At 44.1% G+C, this 18,592-nt stretch overlaps 1 protein-coding gene across 1 annotated transcript; it reads left to right on the top strand.

Annotated features, from left to right (window-relative positions):
* The first annotated feature begins 254 nt into the window (after positions 1 to 254).
* Positions 255 to 9,367, top strand: LOC130123077 (GTP cyclohydrolase 1-like). Its single transcript, XM_056292199.1, has 6 exons — positions 255 to 546; positions 2,794 to 2,903; positions 3,032 to 3,087; positions 3,188 to 3,219; positions 3,311 to 3,395; positions 9,241 to 9,367. Exons 1-6 carry the CDS (start codon positions 255 to 257, stop codon positions 9,365 to 9,367), a joined length of 702 nt encoding a protein of 233 aa, XP_056148174.1.
* The last annotated feature ends 9,225 nt before the right edge of the window (positions 9,368 to 18,592 follow it).

Below are 18,592 nucleotides of genomic sequence, written 5' to 3'. Positions count from 1 at the left end.
TCCACAGTGATCAGATGCCTCACCCTCTTTGGGGCCATTGTGAAATCGTCCCACAAAGGCAAATGCACAAAGGCCCTTTTCTGTTGAGAAACGGTGAATGTTATGCTAAGGAAATCAAAGTTATGCCCGCAGGGCTCAGCAGTGAGGGTTTAAAAGAAAACCGCTTGTCAAACAGCCCACCGCAGAAACCCTGCAACGTTTGCAAAAACCGCGTCTGAGCAGTTGCAGAGCAGTGAAGACATCCCTTGCACAGAATGGAGAGTATCCACGCGTCAGAGGTGAAGGCAATCTGCAAAGGGAAAATGGTTACCAAACACCTAAACGAAGTCAATGAAGTATGCATGCAGAAGGGCGAGTTTGGCCGAGAAGACAAGGGCCATAAGGAATCGGAGGACGTGGTCAGGCTGTCGGTCATAGCGAAGTCTTATGCCGGGATACTGAAGGAGCTTGGAGAGGACGTGGACCGCCAGGGTCTTTTGCGCACACCGTTACGTGCAGCCAAGGCCATGCAGTTCTTTACCAAAGGTTATCGTGAGACCACAGACGGTGAGTAAGCTCAGCTTTGGCCCTATAAAATCAAATTTGACGAGGTAACTGTTAAGACTCGTGGCAATAGCTCCAGTGAGTCATCGGTTCAACGGACGAAGCCGAAGGAATTCAGTTTCACTCAAAAGATGATTTCTGTTTTAGGTTAAGACACATTTCAACGTACGCCGTGTTTCGAGCTTCTGCAAATCCATTTCAGTAATACACAAGATTGAATCTGACACTTCGGGGCCAACACTGCCAAGGGTTAGCTTTCTGGAGAGACCGTGCTTAAGAACATGTTCGAAAGTGTTCAAGAGCAACATCCATTTTAGTTTGGGCACATCTTAACAGGTTAATGGGGCACATCGTTTGTTGTTAGAGCCCCTTTTACATCTGGCAATACCACACTTCCTGTACAGGACGTTAAAAAGACAGAGCCAAAATGTACCAAGCGAGCTTTGGACTTAACTAAATGCAGCCAGGATGCATTTAAGATCCACCACCCCCCGCCCCCAAAGTGTCAGTTTCAAGACACTGACCTCATCAGTGAGTTAATGTGTTAACTTTCAATGTGCAGGACATTAATATACAGGGCTCTAGTCAGCCTCCTAAAACGGGAGGGTCCTTTTTTTCCTGAGCACAGGATACCTTAAGCGAGCCGGCCTTTGGCCCACCATGGCTACCATACTTTATATTACACTAAAACATGTATTGGAAGGATCACCAAATAATGGATATTTCAGCCCCCCACTTTCCTCCCCACTTGTAACTGGCCATCTACCCCACTCGTCCTGGTCGCTGCTCCACCCCCTCTGCCGATCATACGTGTGGAGTCGCCAGCCGCTTCTTTTCACCTGATTGTGAGGAGTTTCATCAGGGGGATGTAGCACGTGGGAGGATCACGCTATTCCACCCAGTTCCCCCTCCCCCCTGAACAGGCGGGGCGTCTGACCAGAGGAGGCGCTAGTGCAGGGACCAGGACACATACCCACATCCAGCTTCCCTCCTGCAGACACGGCCGATTGTGTCTGTAGGGACGCCCGACCAAGCCGGTGGTAACATGGGGATTCAAACTGCCGTCCCCGTGTTGGTAGGCAACGGAATAGACGGCTATGCCACCCGGACACCCCGGATATTTCAGGCTTCACCCTTCTGTTGTCTTACGGGTCAAAAAGGCCCATAACAGGGTTTTAACAGCAGAGAAAAGACTCTAAATGACATTTTTTCGACCTGAAAATTGATGACTTGTCCTACAGTGACCCCAACAAAGTTGTACACCACTAGGGTACTAAGATGGTCTTAGGGTCATTTTTGACCCTAAGACATGTTTGGGTCATGTTTGACCCCATAAAAACGAGTGAGGTCCACTGATTAAATGCAGTCTTTCTGCACTGTGGAGAAGGAAAACCCAGACAGTCACAACGTTTGTGATGAATGACAGGTTGTTTCTTCGTGCAAAATAGATTTAGGGTTTAAAATTAAATTACGCTGCTTAATTTAGAGGTTTAACGAGGGAAGGTCATAAATTACCCTTAAGACAAGGGCAGAATGTGTGGACAACACAAGGGTTGAAAACATCATACGGTAGAGACAATGAGCTTTTTTGTTCCTAGGGTAACTGCTACTTGGTTTGTCTGAATGCACTTTTGTTTCTACATTTTGTTTTCTGGGGTAAGTCAAATAATCCACACGACCTTCCCTTGGCTACACCCGCGTTGTAGATGTTATATGTGACAACCCTGTAAAGAAAAAGACAAACAAGGGCGTCCGGGTAGCATCGCAGTCTACCAACACGGGGATTGCCTACCAACACTGGGATTGCTGGTTCGAATCCCCGTGTTACCTCCGGCTTGGTCGGGGGTCCCTACAGACACAATTGGCTTTGTCTGCAAGTGGGAAGCTGGATGTGGGTATGTGTCCTGGTTGCTGCACTAGTGCCTCCTCTGGTCTGTCGGGGGCGCCCGTTCGGGGGGGAAGGGGGAACTGGGGGGAGTAGCGTGATGTTCCACGTGCTAGGTCCCCCCGGTGAAACTCCTCACTGTCAGGTGAAAAGAAGCAGTCCGTGACTCCACATGTATTGGAGGAGGCATGTGGTAGTCTGCAGCCCTCCCCGGATCGGCAGAGGGGGTGGAGCAGCGACCGGGACGGCTCGGAAGAGTGGGGTAATTGGCTACACTCATGCTGTAGATGTTGTACTTCGCTCCAGGACGCAAGATAGGAAACGGCGTCCACAGGAATAATGACCAACATCCCGTCCCTTCACAGATATCTTGAACGACGCGATCTTCGATGAAAACCACGATGAGATGGTGATCGTCAAGAACATTGATATGTTTTCTCTATGTGAGCATCACCTGGTGCCATTCTTTGGAAAGGTAACTCAGTAAAAGACCTCGTCGGAGGCCCGAAACACTCTTTGAAATGCTGACTTACTAAATGATGCTTTAAAAACCCGCAACATACGGTGCACGTAACATATGGTTCTCATATTTCAATATGTCAGGTTCACCTAGCATACCTCCCGAACAAAAGAGTGGTTGGGCTGAGCAAGCTTGCGAGGTAGGTGATGGCAAACCTGTCCTATGCGTCACCTGAAGCACACACAGCAATAACACGCACACGTACCCGAGTCCCTAACTGAGCTATGCTACTTTTTCAGAATTGTTGAGATCTACAGCAGAAGGCTTCAAGGTAAAACCACTCTTCCCCCATTTCTTCCATGTCCTGTGTTGTTGCCCTGTGCTTGATACTTCAGCCGGCCTATTTGTTGTCTGCCCTACAGTTCAGGAGCGTCTAACCAAACAGATAGCAACGGCAATCTCTGAGGCACTGGAGCCCGCCGGGGTGGCAGTGGTGATCGAGGCCATGTGAGTATTCAGTCTGCATTAGGACAGTTTATGAAGCGTCAAGTCCTTAAGGGTGTTTTGTTGGGCGTTTGGGTAGCATGGCGGTCTATTCCGTTGCCTACCAAAATGGAGATCGCCATTTCGAACCCTTGTATTACCTCCGGCTTGGTCAGGCGTCCCTACAGACACAATTGGTCGTGTCTGCGGGTGGGGAGCCAGATGTGGGTATGTGTCCCGGTTGCTGCACGAGCGCCCCCTCTGGTCAGTCGGGGTACCTGTTCAGGGGGAGGGGGAACTGGAGGGAATAGTATGATCCTTCCATGTGCTACGTCCCCCTGGTGAAACTCCTCACTGTCAGGTGAAAAGAAGCGGCTGGCGACTCCACATATATTGGGGGAGGCATGTGGTAGTCTGCAGATCGGATTGGCAGAGGGGGTGGAGCAGCGACCGGGACGGCTCGGAAGAGTGGGGCAATTGGCCGGATACAATTGGGGAGAAAAAAGGGGGAACCCCCCCCCCAAAAAAGGGTGTTTTGTTAGTCATCTCATGCTGTGCTCATACAACTTTGCTTTTTGCAGAAAAAGCACATTTCAGAGCCAAGTTCCATTCCTTCAGCAAGAAGCCCCTCAGTGTTTTTTCCTTAAATGGTTGCTTTCTAATTGCCCCATGGGGTCTCCCCATTAACTTAGAAGATAAGAATGAAGAAGAATAGTGTAACACCCTCTAACTATGTAGCATATGCTGACCTACAGACATATAAAAACTGTAAATTAAAACAACACATGCCAGTTTAGCCAGTTTTGCATTTAAAGGAGAAATTTCTCCATCACACTTAGAAAAAAAAATTAATAAATTTCAAATAAATCATTCAAAATAAAACTGAACAAACAATACTAGGAACAAGCTGACAATATCAAAGTTGCTTGAACAGCTACAACTAGAGCTTACCTGCAGCTTGCCCGGCAAATGAATCTCAGTAAGGGTTCTGCTACTGGGCGTTCATTCTCATGTACCTTCGAGCCCAACATGGACGTTAAATTGAGGGTTTCCCCGTTGACGTGGAAGTTGGTGTTAATGCCCTTGCATCATTTCATCTGAGCTGCAGGGATACACGGTCTCCTGCAAGAGGCACAGTTTATTAAAATGTAAATCAAAGCATTTAGCTTTACATTTACAAATGTGCTCCCCCCCACCACAACTCCATTATATACGCCTTACTTTAAGGACCCAAAACCCATTAATATGGCTACCGATGCCATGAGTTTCTCGATGTGAAACAGGAAATCTGCACACCGAAGGCATTGAAAAGGATAGGAATTGTTGAGTAAGCAAAACATAAATCAAATATAATGGGTTATTCAACACTGTGTTAATTAGTCTGTGCACTTTGTATGGCACTGAAAGCAAGTTCATGACCAAGAAAATAGCCATGAAGTTGTATTCTGCCCTTTATGCTTATCAAATGACATAAAGGATGCCAGGAGATGACACAAAAGTGTTTCACCTTAAAAGATGCCCAGTGCATTCAACATTTGGACATGGATGTGGCCTTGGTAATTTATTTGTGCCATTTATCAGAAGATGATTTGCAGAGGTAGATCACATAGCCAATATTCCTCCCTGTGTTACACTATAGTATATTTCCTTTGCATGCTGTTGACAGGCCCCATAAAAAGATCTGTGGCAATACTGAAGAAGTACCCCAGGCCTTTCTACCATGCTGCCTCATGCATAAGCAGATGAACCAATAACTGATTTCTCCATACGCTGGCATAAAAATGCACGATAAACAAAAAAAAAAAATCCCATCAAGGCTTTTCAGATGCTGTAGATGCCATCAGCTGTACATATATAAGCATCCAACACCCCAGACCAAATTTCAAGTACCAGGACAAGAAAAAAAAAACTAATTTAGCATCAAGTATGTCTCACACATGTATGTATCTACACATGTAAGTTCAAATGTCCTCAATGAGGTTAAATAACACATCAGTGCTTTCTAACAAAGGAAACTGTAAAATTGTTTAAATCATTCCAAATTCTGTCGAGCGTTATATATTACGTTTCCAGTAGGAAGTTTCCAATATTATTGCACAGCCATAATAGACAAACTGGAAATGACTGGAAGGAAAGTAGGTGCAGACGGACTGATAGATAGATAGATAGATAGATAGATAGATAGATAGATAGATAGATAGATAGATAGATAGATAGATAGATAGATAGATAGATAGATAGATAGATAGATAGATAGATAGATAGATAGATAGATAGATAGATAGATAGATAGATAGATAGATAGATAGATGCTTTACTGTCCTACAAGAGGAGATTGGTTTTCATCTTTTGTATAAAGCCTCACATATAGTCAATACATGTATATATATGGGTGATTTGTCAATTTGGGGCACTTTTGGCTTTAGAAATTTTGAAAAAATAAAAAGAAATACATTTCTTTAAAAAAAAATTTCTTTTTCAAAAGCTCTATTAAGTGGTCTGGAACAAATATCTTAGCGTAGCTTTGATTGCCCAACAAAATAAGTTTGATATTGTGATGCTTTTTTCAAAGTTGTAACAGTAACATGTGATGGCAATGACACATGATGGTAATGACAATTTCCACTTTTTGGATAAAAAGTTGGCTATGTCTTAGACTTGCTAACCTAACTTCTTAGCTAGCATACAATGTACAATGAATATATGTACACGAATAAGGTGAACTTTATTTCTCGAACAAAATACTCAATTAGTAACTTGTTTGGTAATGACGCCTAATAAACATACTCTCAGATCAGGACATATAAATCTTCAAATTACTTACATTTGTGGACATGAAAAAGTCTCGCTTCTGCCATGACTGTTCATGTGCCTCTGTCACTTCTCATTTCCATGGCAACCACATTGTTGTTGTTTGAAAAAACTTTATTGCTCTCTAAAATGTTCGGTGCGATGGTAATGACAGATGTATGAGGGCCAGCGCTATAAAAAATGTGCAAATTGCACATATATAACCCATATGAATTTGAAATATGTCTTTTTAAATTATTATGAGAAAATGCAAAGTAAAGCTTTAATGAATTTAACCATTTTTATTACTTTATTATAGAGGGGAAGTTAAAAAGTTTGGGTTGGGGACAAGCCCAAGACAGTGAAATTCTGGCACACTTGAATTTTCAACATACTGAAAAAGTATTAAAACGTCATCATTGAGACACAAATCTTTTTTCATAGCTAACACAACCTAACTATAACAAATGCAATTACTTTTTTTCCAAAAACATTTTTTTTTTCTCTTGAAAATCTACCCTGGGGACAAAAAAACTCCCTTAACTGAAGAATCACCCATAACTGCCCCTCAGTTATAAATCTTAGCTCCTAATGTCTCAGTAAAGTGAGCATAACTTCAGGTCCCTGGTCCTTTATGCTCATGTCTGAAAAGAGTTTTTGTCATTTGGGCACCCACTCTGTGCAATGTCCTTTTCACAAAGCTCAGACTTGTCAAAGTCCATGTAGTCTTTAGTTTAGTTTGTTTCTCATTCAACTTTTGCAACGTTGTTAGCATTTCAAGTCAAACCAATTTTATTTGTATAGCCCAATATCACAAATTTGCCTCAGGGGGGGGCTTTACAGCAATACAACATCCTGACCTTAGACCCTCGCATTGGATAAGGAATAATTCTCTAAAAAAAAACCTTTAACAGGGAGAAAAATAGCAAGAAATCTCAGAGAGAGCAACAGAGCAGGGATCCCTCTCCCAAGACCAACAGATGTCCAATGGATGTTGTGTGTATAGAATAAAACAATTTATAAAACATTGAAAGAGGATAACAAAATTATAATGGAATTATAAAATATATGAAGAGGAGAATGCCAAGCAGTGTCCAGATGCCACCAGAAAAGCCTAAGACTTGAGCAACGCGACCATCATCCCCATGGAGACCTGGGAGGAGGACAGACTACACATGCACATGAGGGAGACTCACATCACACCATTCACATACACGGGAGAAGAGAAGGGAGAGGACATTATTCAGAGAGAGAGAAAAGACATGTGAGAGAACAGTTGTAACAGTCAATAATCTATACTCCATAATCTCATCAGCAGAAACAGGGATGGGTAAATTCATTGAGACAGAAACTGACCCACCATGCAGTACAGGTTGTGAAGTACTCAACTTAAAGGGAACTAATTAGGTTAAGGCAAAAAGATGAGGTTCAAGGTTGGATTTAAAGGACTCAGGAGGCTGACTGTCTGACAGAAGCAGGCAGGTTATTCCACAAGAACAGGGCCTGATAGGAAAAGGTCCTACTGACTTCCTTTTAACGTTAGGTACACAGAGGAGCCCTGCATGTTTAGAGCAGAGAGCTCGAGATGGAATGTACAGTTTAAGGAGCTCAGGCAGGTATGATGGGGCAAGCCTGTTTAGGATTTTATAAGTCAGCAGAAGCACCTTGAAGTCTGATCTACCATGTTTAGGAAGCCAATGAAGGGAGGCAAAAATTAGTGTAAAATGGTCAATTTTTTTTAGTTTCAGCTAGGAGTCTAGCTGCAGCATTTTGAACCATCCGAGGACTTTTCATATTACTATGTGGCAGACCTGAAAACAGAACATTACAGTAATCAAGGCTGGATGAAAACAAATGCCCGTATTAGAGTCTCTGCGTCAGCCATGGAAAGGAAAGACCTAATTTTAGCTATGTTACATAAGTGAAAAAAGCCAGTCTTGGTGATTTCTGTAATGTGCTTATCAAAGGAAAGGCTACAAACCAAACAATCAAATGCAACACCAAGATTTTTGGCTGCCACACTGAAATCACAGAGTTGTCGATTGTTATTGTTACTTGATCAAATTGGTGTCTGTGTCTAGCAGGGCCAACAACCAACATCTTTTAACCCGAATTTAAAAGCAGGAGTTTTAGTGACATCATATTTTTTTACAGCAGTCAAACAGGCTTCTAAATTAGTCATTTGAGTACAATCCTTAGCCATTATAGGCACATACAGCTGAGTATCATCCGCATTACAATAGAAAGTTATTCCATGACTGCATATAATTTGGCCAAGATGAAATATAAAGAGAGAAAAGCAGAGGGCCAAGAACTGAGCCCCGAGGTATGCCATATTTAACATCAAGAGAATTTTGATGTAATATTATTATGGCAGACACAACGTGTTCTTCCAAGTAAGCAGGACTTAAGCCAAGAGAGAGGTAAGCCAGAGACACCAAAATTACAATTTATTGTCTAATAGTATACAGTGATCAATGGTGTCAAAGGCTTTACTGAGGTCAAGTCGTGGAAGCACAGAGGTCGAATCAGTCCATAGCTAGTAGAAGATTGTTCACCACTCTGGAATATAGAGGAAGAGAAAGAGAATAAACAGCTGTTATTGATCTCATGAAGCCAGAAGCAGCTCCACCCGATGGTCTGCATATAGAGTATTTATTAATGTGTTTGTTCATTGGTATTATAGTCATTTATGTTGTTGTTTTTTTGTGTTATTTTTCACCTACTCATCCTTATTCTTTCTAGGGATCATATCTCTCCCCTGTCCCTATGTCTAGTTTCTTGTTTTTTGCCGTCACACACATCCTCTCTGGTGTAATCTTTTTTTTTGGTCTCTCGTTTTTCTTGATTGTGAAGTATTGCTATTCCAGTTGTGAAGTTGTGTTGCATCTCTAACATCCATCCATCCATTATCCAAACCACTTATCCTGCTCTCAGGGTCGCGAGGATGCCAGAGCCCATCCATGTTGGCATTAATTGGGATCTATGTCGGTGTCATATCTCTAAGATACTGGGTTCTACATCCTGTTGGACTTGTATTCTGACATTTGACTCATGTTGTCCTCATAATGTGTTACAGTCACATGTGTATGGTGATGAGAGGTGTGCAGAAGATGAACAGCAAGACTGTAACAAGTGTCATGTTGGGAGAGTTCCAAGAGAATCCCAAGACCCGGGAGGAGTTCCTCATTCTCACCAAGAACTGACATTTTTATTATTTATTAAAGTAGGATTGGTCTTTTAGATTTATTCATTTTGTTTTCATTTTGAACTGCATCTTATATGTAATTTGTGACGTTACCATCTTCAGATTTACATTTGATTGTACTGAATGAATTTACAAATGAATAAAACGAGGCTATCATTCATTTGCATTTAAGGTTGTTGGCTAGGAGTTTTTTTGTGCTTTGCTGTGTCAGATGACAAAAATATCACGTGTACTGAATAAACTATTTTACAAAAAATAAAAAAATCATTTAATTAGAAAGTCTCTGCAAAATGCAAGAATATGTATTTAGATTCCCGATCGCAATTTTTTTCCCAATTGCCAGTCGCGATATAATGTTTCAAATCAAGGGCCATACACATCGCCCTTCGCTCGTCGATGGATTCAGAACCACCGGGATGGACAGCGACAATTAGCCTAACTCAGAGCCGTTGATAGACAATCTGCTCTGGCCTAACGAATCTATCGCCAAATCCAACGTTCTCAACATCAATGCACACCGCATATAGGCCTACATTCAAAAGGTAAAGAAGGCGGTCTTAAATAAAGTATAACCAGTGCAGCGCAGCAGTCAACTCAGATCGCCACTTCATAGCACAAAGCATACTGCAACGTGCATGGATAAGTAGACACGCTGGCCGCTGGCTGGCGGGTCTGACCCTTTAGTCGAGCGGTTAGCGATGTCTCCCGCGGTGCGGTCGATATGGGTTCGCGTCCCGGCCGCGGCAGTTCCTGTGGTTGCCCCCCGAATTCGCTACAATACATTCAAATGTAAATGAGACCCGGCGGTCTTAAATCAATAAAGTATAACCAGTGCAGCACAGCAGTTAAATCAGATCGCCATCAGCTTATCAGGCTAGCGAACAGTATGAACCAGCAGCCATAACATAAAGTTCTAGAAATAAAAGTCCGCGGTGGCGTAGCGGTCTAAGCATCGGCTTGGTGTCGATGCAGTTGCCCACTGGGGACTGGGGTTCGCGCCCCGGTCTCGTCAGATCCGACTATGGCCGGACTCGATGAAGCAGCAATCATTGGCAACGCTGTCTTCGGGAGGGGGGCGGAGTCGGCTTGTGTTCGTCATGTGAATGCGTCTCTGTGTGTGTCGGAAAAACAGTGATTCCGCTTGGATTCGCCTTGTCACGAAAGTGGGGAGGCGTCTCCTTCGAGACTGCCGGCCGAAGAGATGCAGTTGGCGAACGCATGCAATACGAGGGTGGGTGTTTGAATTAAAATAGGGATCAATTGGCCACTAAATTGGGAGAAAAAAGGGAAAAATCAGAAATAAATTTATTAAAAAAAAAAAAGTTCTAGAAATATGTTATTGCAGTGACCTACTTATTCACCATGCGGGCCAGAGACTGTCCCTTTAAGACAGTGGGCGGGGGTTAGCAGAGGGTATTGTGGGTAAGACACGAGGCTGAGGTTTAGCAGAATGAACGACTGACTTAGTTTGAGTTGGAGGAACTGAACGACCCCACGGCTGCGTGGTCAAAAGGAGAAGTGGTCTCGTCTCCTTTCTTTCATCCTCCACATTATCTTACTTTACTTGACCTGACCACAAAACCCACGCGTCTCTCCCTGCGAATGAACACCTCCGTGACTTCCCTGTAAAAGTCTGTCCTTCTCAACTGAAATCAGGGTCAGCGATCACTCTCTTCATCGCTGAAAAGGACCTCTCAACGGCTAGCGTCGTTGCTGGTATAGTTAAGGCTAATTATAGCAACGTTGTTGCCTCGGGAACGGTTTCAACCAGATCGTGCTGAATGAGCCATCCACGCATCATGCTTTGCAACGAGGTGAACGAGTTCCCCGTAGTCGCCCCGGTTCAGTCCTTGCCTTCCTCATCGCCCCGAAATGCTATTTCTTCCTTAGCTAATGTAAACTACTAATAAGACACGTTAGTCCTTAGCTAATGGGTCTGACCCTTTAGTCGAGCGGTTAGTGATGTCGCCTTGTGGTGCAGCACACTTCGTATCGAATCCTGCCCCGGGCAAGAGAATAACCGGTTACACTAAATAGCAGGTGGCATCGATCAATTTGCGTAGAATATCTCTATTCTCCCTAACCTTTTGATTGTGAAGATCGATTGATAATCTCGTTTGCTCATCGAGAGCTAAATCGATACGGCTGGTGCCACATGTTTCCAACGCTACTCGGCTTCTGATGTGGACTGCGGTCTCCTCGTGTTTACTGAGCGCGCTCGTCGGGTTATTAAGGTGCCCGTAGCCCGCCTGAGTCCACGCACTATAATCACCCGTTGAAAACAAGGGACAGGAGCAGCGAAAAGCAAAGAGGCGTTAGCCATTTCTTACGTTCGTACCAGGCTTGTTGGGACCCTTCCCTTGTTAGTGTGAAGGTCTTTCAACGCTGGTTTCGGGCGGCCGAAGGTCGCCGATGTTTACAGTACTACTGTCCATTTTCACTGTAACTGTAAACTACTAATAATACACGTTAGCCCCTAGCTAACGGGTCTGACCCTTTAGCCGAGCGGTTAGTGGTGTCGCCTTGTGGTGCAGTACACCCCGTATCGAATCCCGCACCGGGCAAGAAAATAACCGGTTACATTGGTGGCAGCGATGGGATCCCGGTTACATAACGTTAAAATGGGTCGACAGTAGTTAGCTAGGAGCTAGCGTACAGGTCCGTTGCGTGAATGTGGACGTGATGACGTTGATAAGAAAAGAGCAACTGATTGGTTTGTAAGCGTGCTTACCCTGGGCATATTAGTAGTGGGCTGAGGGAACAAGTTCAACGCCCGTGGTGGGTAATGCATTCTTCTAATGCAGAGAGAGAGAGAGAGAGAGAGCTTACACCTGCGGATGGCGCCAAAAAGCTAAGACAAAACTAGAAACATGCTTTTCCACAGAAAAAGCGTGTGAATGCTGAGCTGCTGAAAGAGATCGCGATCGCATTGCTGAAAATGGATAAATAGGAAAAGTCAGAAAGTCACTAGCCTACCTGAAATACCTGGAAACTGAAATGTGAAATGGCTGAATATTTTAAAAGTTATAAACGTATAAAAAACTTAAAAATTTGCCATAGTGTGCTAAATACATAAATAGTTTGATTGTTGAATGGTTTCTGTAGTTTAAAGTATGAAAAAGTGGAAGTGATGCCAGTAATAAAGAACTGCAAAGCAATAGTGTGAATGCCCAGCATTCACACTAATTAGGCTGGCAGTTGAGTTTCAAATCGATATGTGACGTCACAATAGGACTGAACATTCTAACAGGCAAAGTGAATGGCAGAATTGCTAAACTTTAGAGCTGAATTGTTCAAAAACTATAAAATATTTTTAAAATCTGAATAGTATTCTGAAAGAGCTGAATGTCCTGAACTGTTTAAGCTTTAAATGGGGTTTCTAGCTCATAAAATGAAGGAGGAGATACAGTTCAAAGGTGATGAGGGTTTCAACCTTTCCCCATAGACTTCCATTGTTTTGAAAAAGTAGAAAAAGCTTAATATGTCTAAAAGTATAAAAGATTTAAAAAAAAACGAAATGTGGGCCTTAATGGGCTTAAAGAGATGAACATTTTGATACCTGAATGGTTTCAGTGGCTAAAGGTATGAAGGAGTAAAAGAGGTGGAAAGGTTGCAAAAGTCCCCCATTGACTCCCATTCAAAAAATGGCTGAAAAAAGTTGAATACTTCAAAAATTTCAAAAGGTATGAAAAATCTGAAAGGGGAGCACTAATGTCCTTGATGAGTTGAACATTTTGATAGTTGAATGGTTCCAGTAGCTAAAAGTATGAAGGAGCTACAAAGTGTCAAAAAATGGGCAGAAAAAAAACAAAGAAAGAAAGAACTGCAAAGCAATAGTGTGAATGCCCAGCCTTCACACTAATTAATGACTGCTGCTGCGCTGGAACCAAAGATGACGACTCTTTTAATGAAGACAAACAAACGGTTTGCACTTGCACTTTTATTTTAATATTTTCACAGTGTTAGTTTTTCTTTTTTCACTGAGTAAGCACTGCTTACCTTGCTTATATGGATGGCACGTCCCAGCTCGCTAGCCGTTGGCTAACGGGTCAGACCCTTTAGTTGACTGGTTAACGTGCTTCTGCTGACTTGTAAAATCCGAAATGTGCTTGCCCCCATCATACCTGTCTGATCTTACAGCTTGAATGTGAATGGTGTGACATGAGTCTCCCCTGTGTGTATGTGTAGTCTGTCCTCCTGTCAGGTCTACATGGTGATGGTAGTCATGTGGCTCAGGTCCTAGGCTGTTCCAGTGGCATCTGGACACTGCTTGGCATCCTCCGTATCACATTCTTCATATATCTTATAATGATGTTATCCTCTTTCAGTGCTGTGTTCTGTAAATTGTGTAAACACAACATCCATTGCACGTCTGCATCTTGGGAGAGAGATCCCTCTCCCTGAGGTTTCTTACTATTTTTTCTCCCTGTTAAGGGTTTTTTTTTTTAGCGAGTTGTTCCTTATCTGATATGAGGATCTAAGGACAGGATGTGGGCCACTGAGTCAAATTTTCCATTTGAGATATTGGTCTATACAAATAAAACTGACTTGACTTGATAACGGTCTACACAACCGCCTCACTCCTGGATGACCTGAGGAGGTTCTGTGCTTGCTTTGAGTGTAACTCGGGACCACCAGACATTACACAGAACCTTGTCGGGCACTCAGGCGATGAGGTAACACATCAAGTGACGTAGGCTGACGTGAGTAAGGTTTCTAGATCTGCCAAAGCACGCACAGCTGCCGGCCCAGACGGTATCCCGTTTCGTGTCCTCAAAACCTGCTCCAGTCAGCTATCAAATGTTTTTACAAACATTTTGAACCTGTCATGGTTACTGTGTTTGGTTCCTTCATGCTTTAAGAAAGCCCTTATTGTGCCTGTACCCCCCAAAAAATCACCCGTATCCTGTCTTAATGACAAACAGACCTGTTGCTTTGACCTCAGTAATAATGAAATGCTTTGAAAAAATCAATAAATCTTAACATTCCTGCCAACCTTGAGCCGTTGCAGCTTGCTCATCGGTCAAATAGCTCTGTGGAAGCTGCTGTGCTGGCTCTGCATACTGTGTTAAAACACACTGAAGGAAAAAACACCCATGTCAGGATGTTGTTTATCGACTATCGCTCTACATTTGATACCATTGTGGCATCTAAACTGGTGTTGAGGCTTAGGGACCTTGGTCTACGTAAATCTATCTGTAAGGGGTTATGTGACTTCCTGACAGGCAGACCTCAGACAGTGAGAGCAGGTACCAGCCACTCATCCACCATAGTTCTCAACCCAGCAGCACCGCAGGGCTGTTGCCTTGGTCCCTCACTCTGCAGTCTCCTCACACATGACCGTGTTGCCAAATATCATAACAGCATAGTGATGTTTGCAGATGACACCACGGTGATTGGACGGATGAATGACAACAATGAAGATGCCTATAGGGAGGAGGTGAGGGACCTATCCATATGGTGTCAAGATAACAAATGCTCCCTAAATGTTGAGAAAACAAAGGAGATAATTGTTAATTTTGAGGAAGTCCAAAATGGTTGAGACACCAGTTTACATCAATGATGTTCCTGTGTGTGTGTGTGTGGGGGAGGGGGGGGGGGTCATTTACTTTATTTCAGCTAGGACCATTCAGCAACCCCTGCTAATGTTTACTTGTCATTGTATGCTACAGGAAAGTTGAAATATGACCTATAACACCTTTCAAGAAAAAAAAACTATAACACCTTTAAGGTGGAAGAGTACCATAGCAAAACTGGACTGTCTGCGTTATCTCCTTTATAGAAAGTACCTGAAATAAGGTATAGACTCTTCTAAATCTCACCCTGGTTCGTATAAGGAGGATCCAACTCGTCTGAGGCAAAAACTTGCCTACTTTCCGATAGTCTGCGGGCAAATAAAATTTCCACTGGGTAAATGGAAATTCCCAAAATTTCCAAAGTTGGGGGTAACCGATTCTGGGCGGAAGTCCTGCAAAAGAATGTGCCCCCTCACTTCTGTATAAGAGCCTTGTGGACACGAAAACTAATTGACAGCATGTAGAGACACATGGAGAGGCCATCTTGTGCCTAATTGGTTGATCAGGAGCGGGAACAGAGGAAATGTTCTGTCCCCGTAGGACGGCAACAGGTAACTGGTGCATCTACCTACTATTATAGCTGTAAGGACGCAGAAAGAGTTTGGCCAAACATAAAAAGTGGTCATAATTACAATAGCCTATAGCCACTTTAAATGTCTTGCACAAAGCCCCATGAAGGAGGAATTGTTCTTAGTCTTTAGATCTATAAGTTAACTCGCAGGTAAACAGCCGACTGAGCTGTACATTCATATTACGTTTCAACCAAAACAATCTGGAGGGCAAAGGTCAGGGCCTCAGTGCTACAACAGAAGCAGAATATTAGCTTTGGCGGGTGATCAGCCAAAAAAACAAATTTCCATCCCTGTTAACTTAACTCCTGATTCCTATGATGATGATGATGCTGACGATGATGATGATGATGACGATGATGACGATGAACGATAAAAACTATGAACTGTCAAAACTGTCAAATCTTAAAAAAGTAACAGCAGTAATCCTAATTTGGCACTTTTTCGAAACTGGACTTTTTTCAAATTTCAGAGCGAGAGAGATGTTTTCTGACCGCGAAGCTGACACGAGCTGGCAGCTGCGGTAGGAAAATCCAGCAGGGGGAAGTGAATGAGTAGCTCTGTCTCCTCTGTCAGACACTACTTCCGCTGAACAAGGTGTTGGAATCCAGATGGCTCCGGAACGGCGGCGGCTGTTCGATGCCCGAACGGAAAATTCGGTGACGTCACCGGTCGGCTGGCTGCTCTGATCTGGTCAAACGCTTTGAACGTGGACCGGAGCACCGCGGGTGTCTGGAGAACGGGTCACAGTCGCGATTGCGCCAGCAGAGGGCGCTCATGCTTTAGAGATGAACGCATGGTCTGGCGAGAGCTAAACCGAAGACGCATCGAATCGATCAAACCGGGTATTTCCCCACGTTACCCTCCTTGCTTAAATGGCCGCTCCCTCACGGAAGAGCAGTGGCGCCCCCAGAAAAATTTCCTCGGGGGGGCCAAATGGGGCCACTGAAAATCTTGGGGTGGCACACCAAAACCAAAAGCCATGACTGAATTTCGGGAATTCTATGCTGCTGTTGTAGTATACTGTATAGGCTAGTTGAAAACTGTCAATATGACAGTTAAGAAAAATATACATTATTGATTTAGATGAACAGCACCTAATGTAAGATATCAGATAGAAGCATATTATGCATAATCAGAAGCATATTCTGCATATGCGACTCGTGGCTGGGGGGGCCAGCGAGGGGGGGGGGCAGGGATAGTATCAGGGTGGCCGTGGCCACCCCTGGCCACCCCTCGGGGGCGCCACTGCGGAAGAGACGCAACACGTCAAATGAGCACTTTATGTGATGACAACGCTGAGTACCGCTGACCCGCTTACCAAGTCAACCCAGTGATTTCTGATCCGTCGTCAACACGGACGCCGCTAGTACCTGGCGCGAGCGCTGCAAAAGTTAATTCCGTAAATGCTTTTCACAAGCTGACCCCCCCCCCCACACCACCACCCCCCCCACCCCCAGTTAAACCCTCCGAGCCGTTTTAGTAACACAGTAAACACGTTTATTGAGAAGAGGAGAGCCACAACGATAGAATGCATTGTATCTGTGGCCACTTATCCCCAAGTGCAGAAGGCCGGACCCTCAGACAACACACAAGCAAGGCGGAGGAGGCTCTCGCTCGGGGGGGGGTGGGGGTCGTCACCCTGTAACCCCCTCCCCCCCGGACGGGTCAAGGGTCAGCATACTGTATATACCACAGGCTGGGACAGAGAGAGGAGCACCGTTTACGTTAAAGCTTTAATCAATCAAAACACATCTTTCCGAACAGAAAGGTTAAAAACAAACACAAGTCTTATAGCAAATATTGGCACCTGTGATTGATGTTAAAAAAAAATGATTTTTTTATTTTTTTTAAAATAAAAAGCCAATAGCTAATGCATATAAAGTCAGAACGAGTCTGTTTTCTCGGTTGTCTGGCTGCAAAGCAACGTGAAGGGACACCTGGATATTTTTTTTGTTTCGCACCGTTCGAGCCATATGAGCCAAACGCTGTACAGTGTGATGGCGGCTGTGCTGGAGCCCGCAGATATGTAGGAGGATTTGCCACACCCTGTTGTCGCTACGTCACCTACACTTGTCCACTTAAAACATGGGAAAATGGGATTGTGTTGCTCGGGTCGGGGGGGCGGGGGGGTCCCTGTGCAGCATTTGGTTTCAGCTGTGCTGCTAAAAGACGAAGGATCACTATATATACTTCTCCACCTTGTAAACTCCTTTCTGAGAGGATTTAGGATGAGTGAGGGGGTTTTTTGAGGAGTAGGATGCTGGGGTACGAGAACATAAATTGGGAGGGGGGGGGGGGGCTGTGCTCATCCGCGTGCCTGACAGGGCCGTGTGCTTCCTCTGTGCTTAGGTTGCGTGTCGGGGTGGGGGGACGGGAAAGGGTGTGCTGTCCTGCAGAGGGGCATGAAGGGACGCAGACTGTGCTTCACGTTGTGCATCAGATACACACCATCTCCGTAACCGTGTCAGTTAAAGTGGGTGCCTTGGATTTTGTGTTGCGCTTCGGACGAGGAGTGGCAGAGCCGCTCCTCCTGTAGTCCCGCATGGTATCTGTCTAGGAAAGAAAAGTTCACCATCCGGACCTCTGGCCTCATAAAGTGATTGATGGTGCAAAAAACAAGGTATATTTCAGAGCTAAAATCCTTTAAGTAAAATAAAAAGCACAGCCTGGATTTGCTGTTTCTGAGATATCAAGTTATTATTGTTTGCTGGCATTATGCTAATGTTCGTTATGCTAACGAACATTAGCATAATGAACCTGTGTCGGCAAACCACGCCACCGGTTCTCAAACATTTTTTCTTCTTCCCTTCCCATAAGGGATGGGAGGATACTGGCTCTCCGAGAACTCGGGGACACAATCCGGGGTTCGATGTGTAGTATGTCCTGTATGCATTTCGGTATTTTTTTGTGTGGATTGTGCGCGCTGAGCAACACCTAATGGAAAGCTTGGAGACTTAGCGATAAACCACCCATACCTTATCATCGACATGGTTACAAAAAAAGGAAGAAGAACACATAACATCGGTTTAGAAGGAAAAAAACCTGTCTTTAAATCCAGATTCAGGTATGTCCTCC

The sequence above is a fragment of the Lampris incognitus genome, chromosome 13, assembly GCF_029633865.1.
Source record: "Lampris incognitus isolate fLamInc1 chromosome 13, fLamInc1.hap2, whole genome shotgun sequence".
NCBI lineage: Eukaryota > Metazoa > Chordata > Actinopteri > Lampriformes > Lampridae > Lampris > Lampris incognitus.
This window is presented reverse-complemented; position numbering and strand designations above follow the sequence as displayed.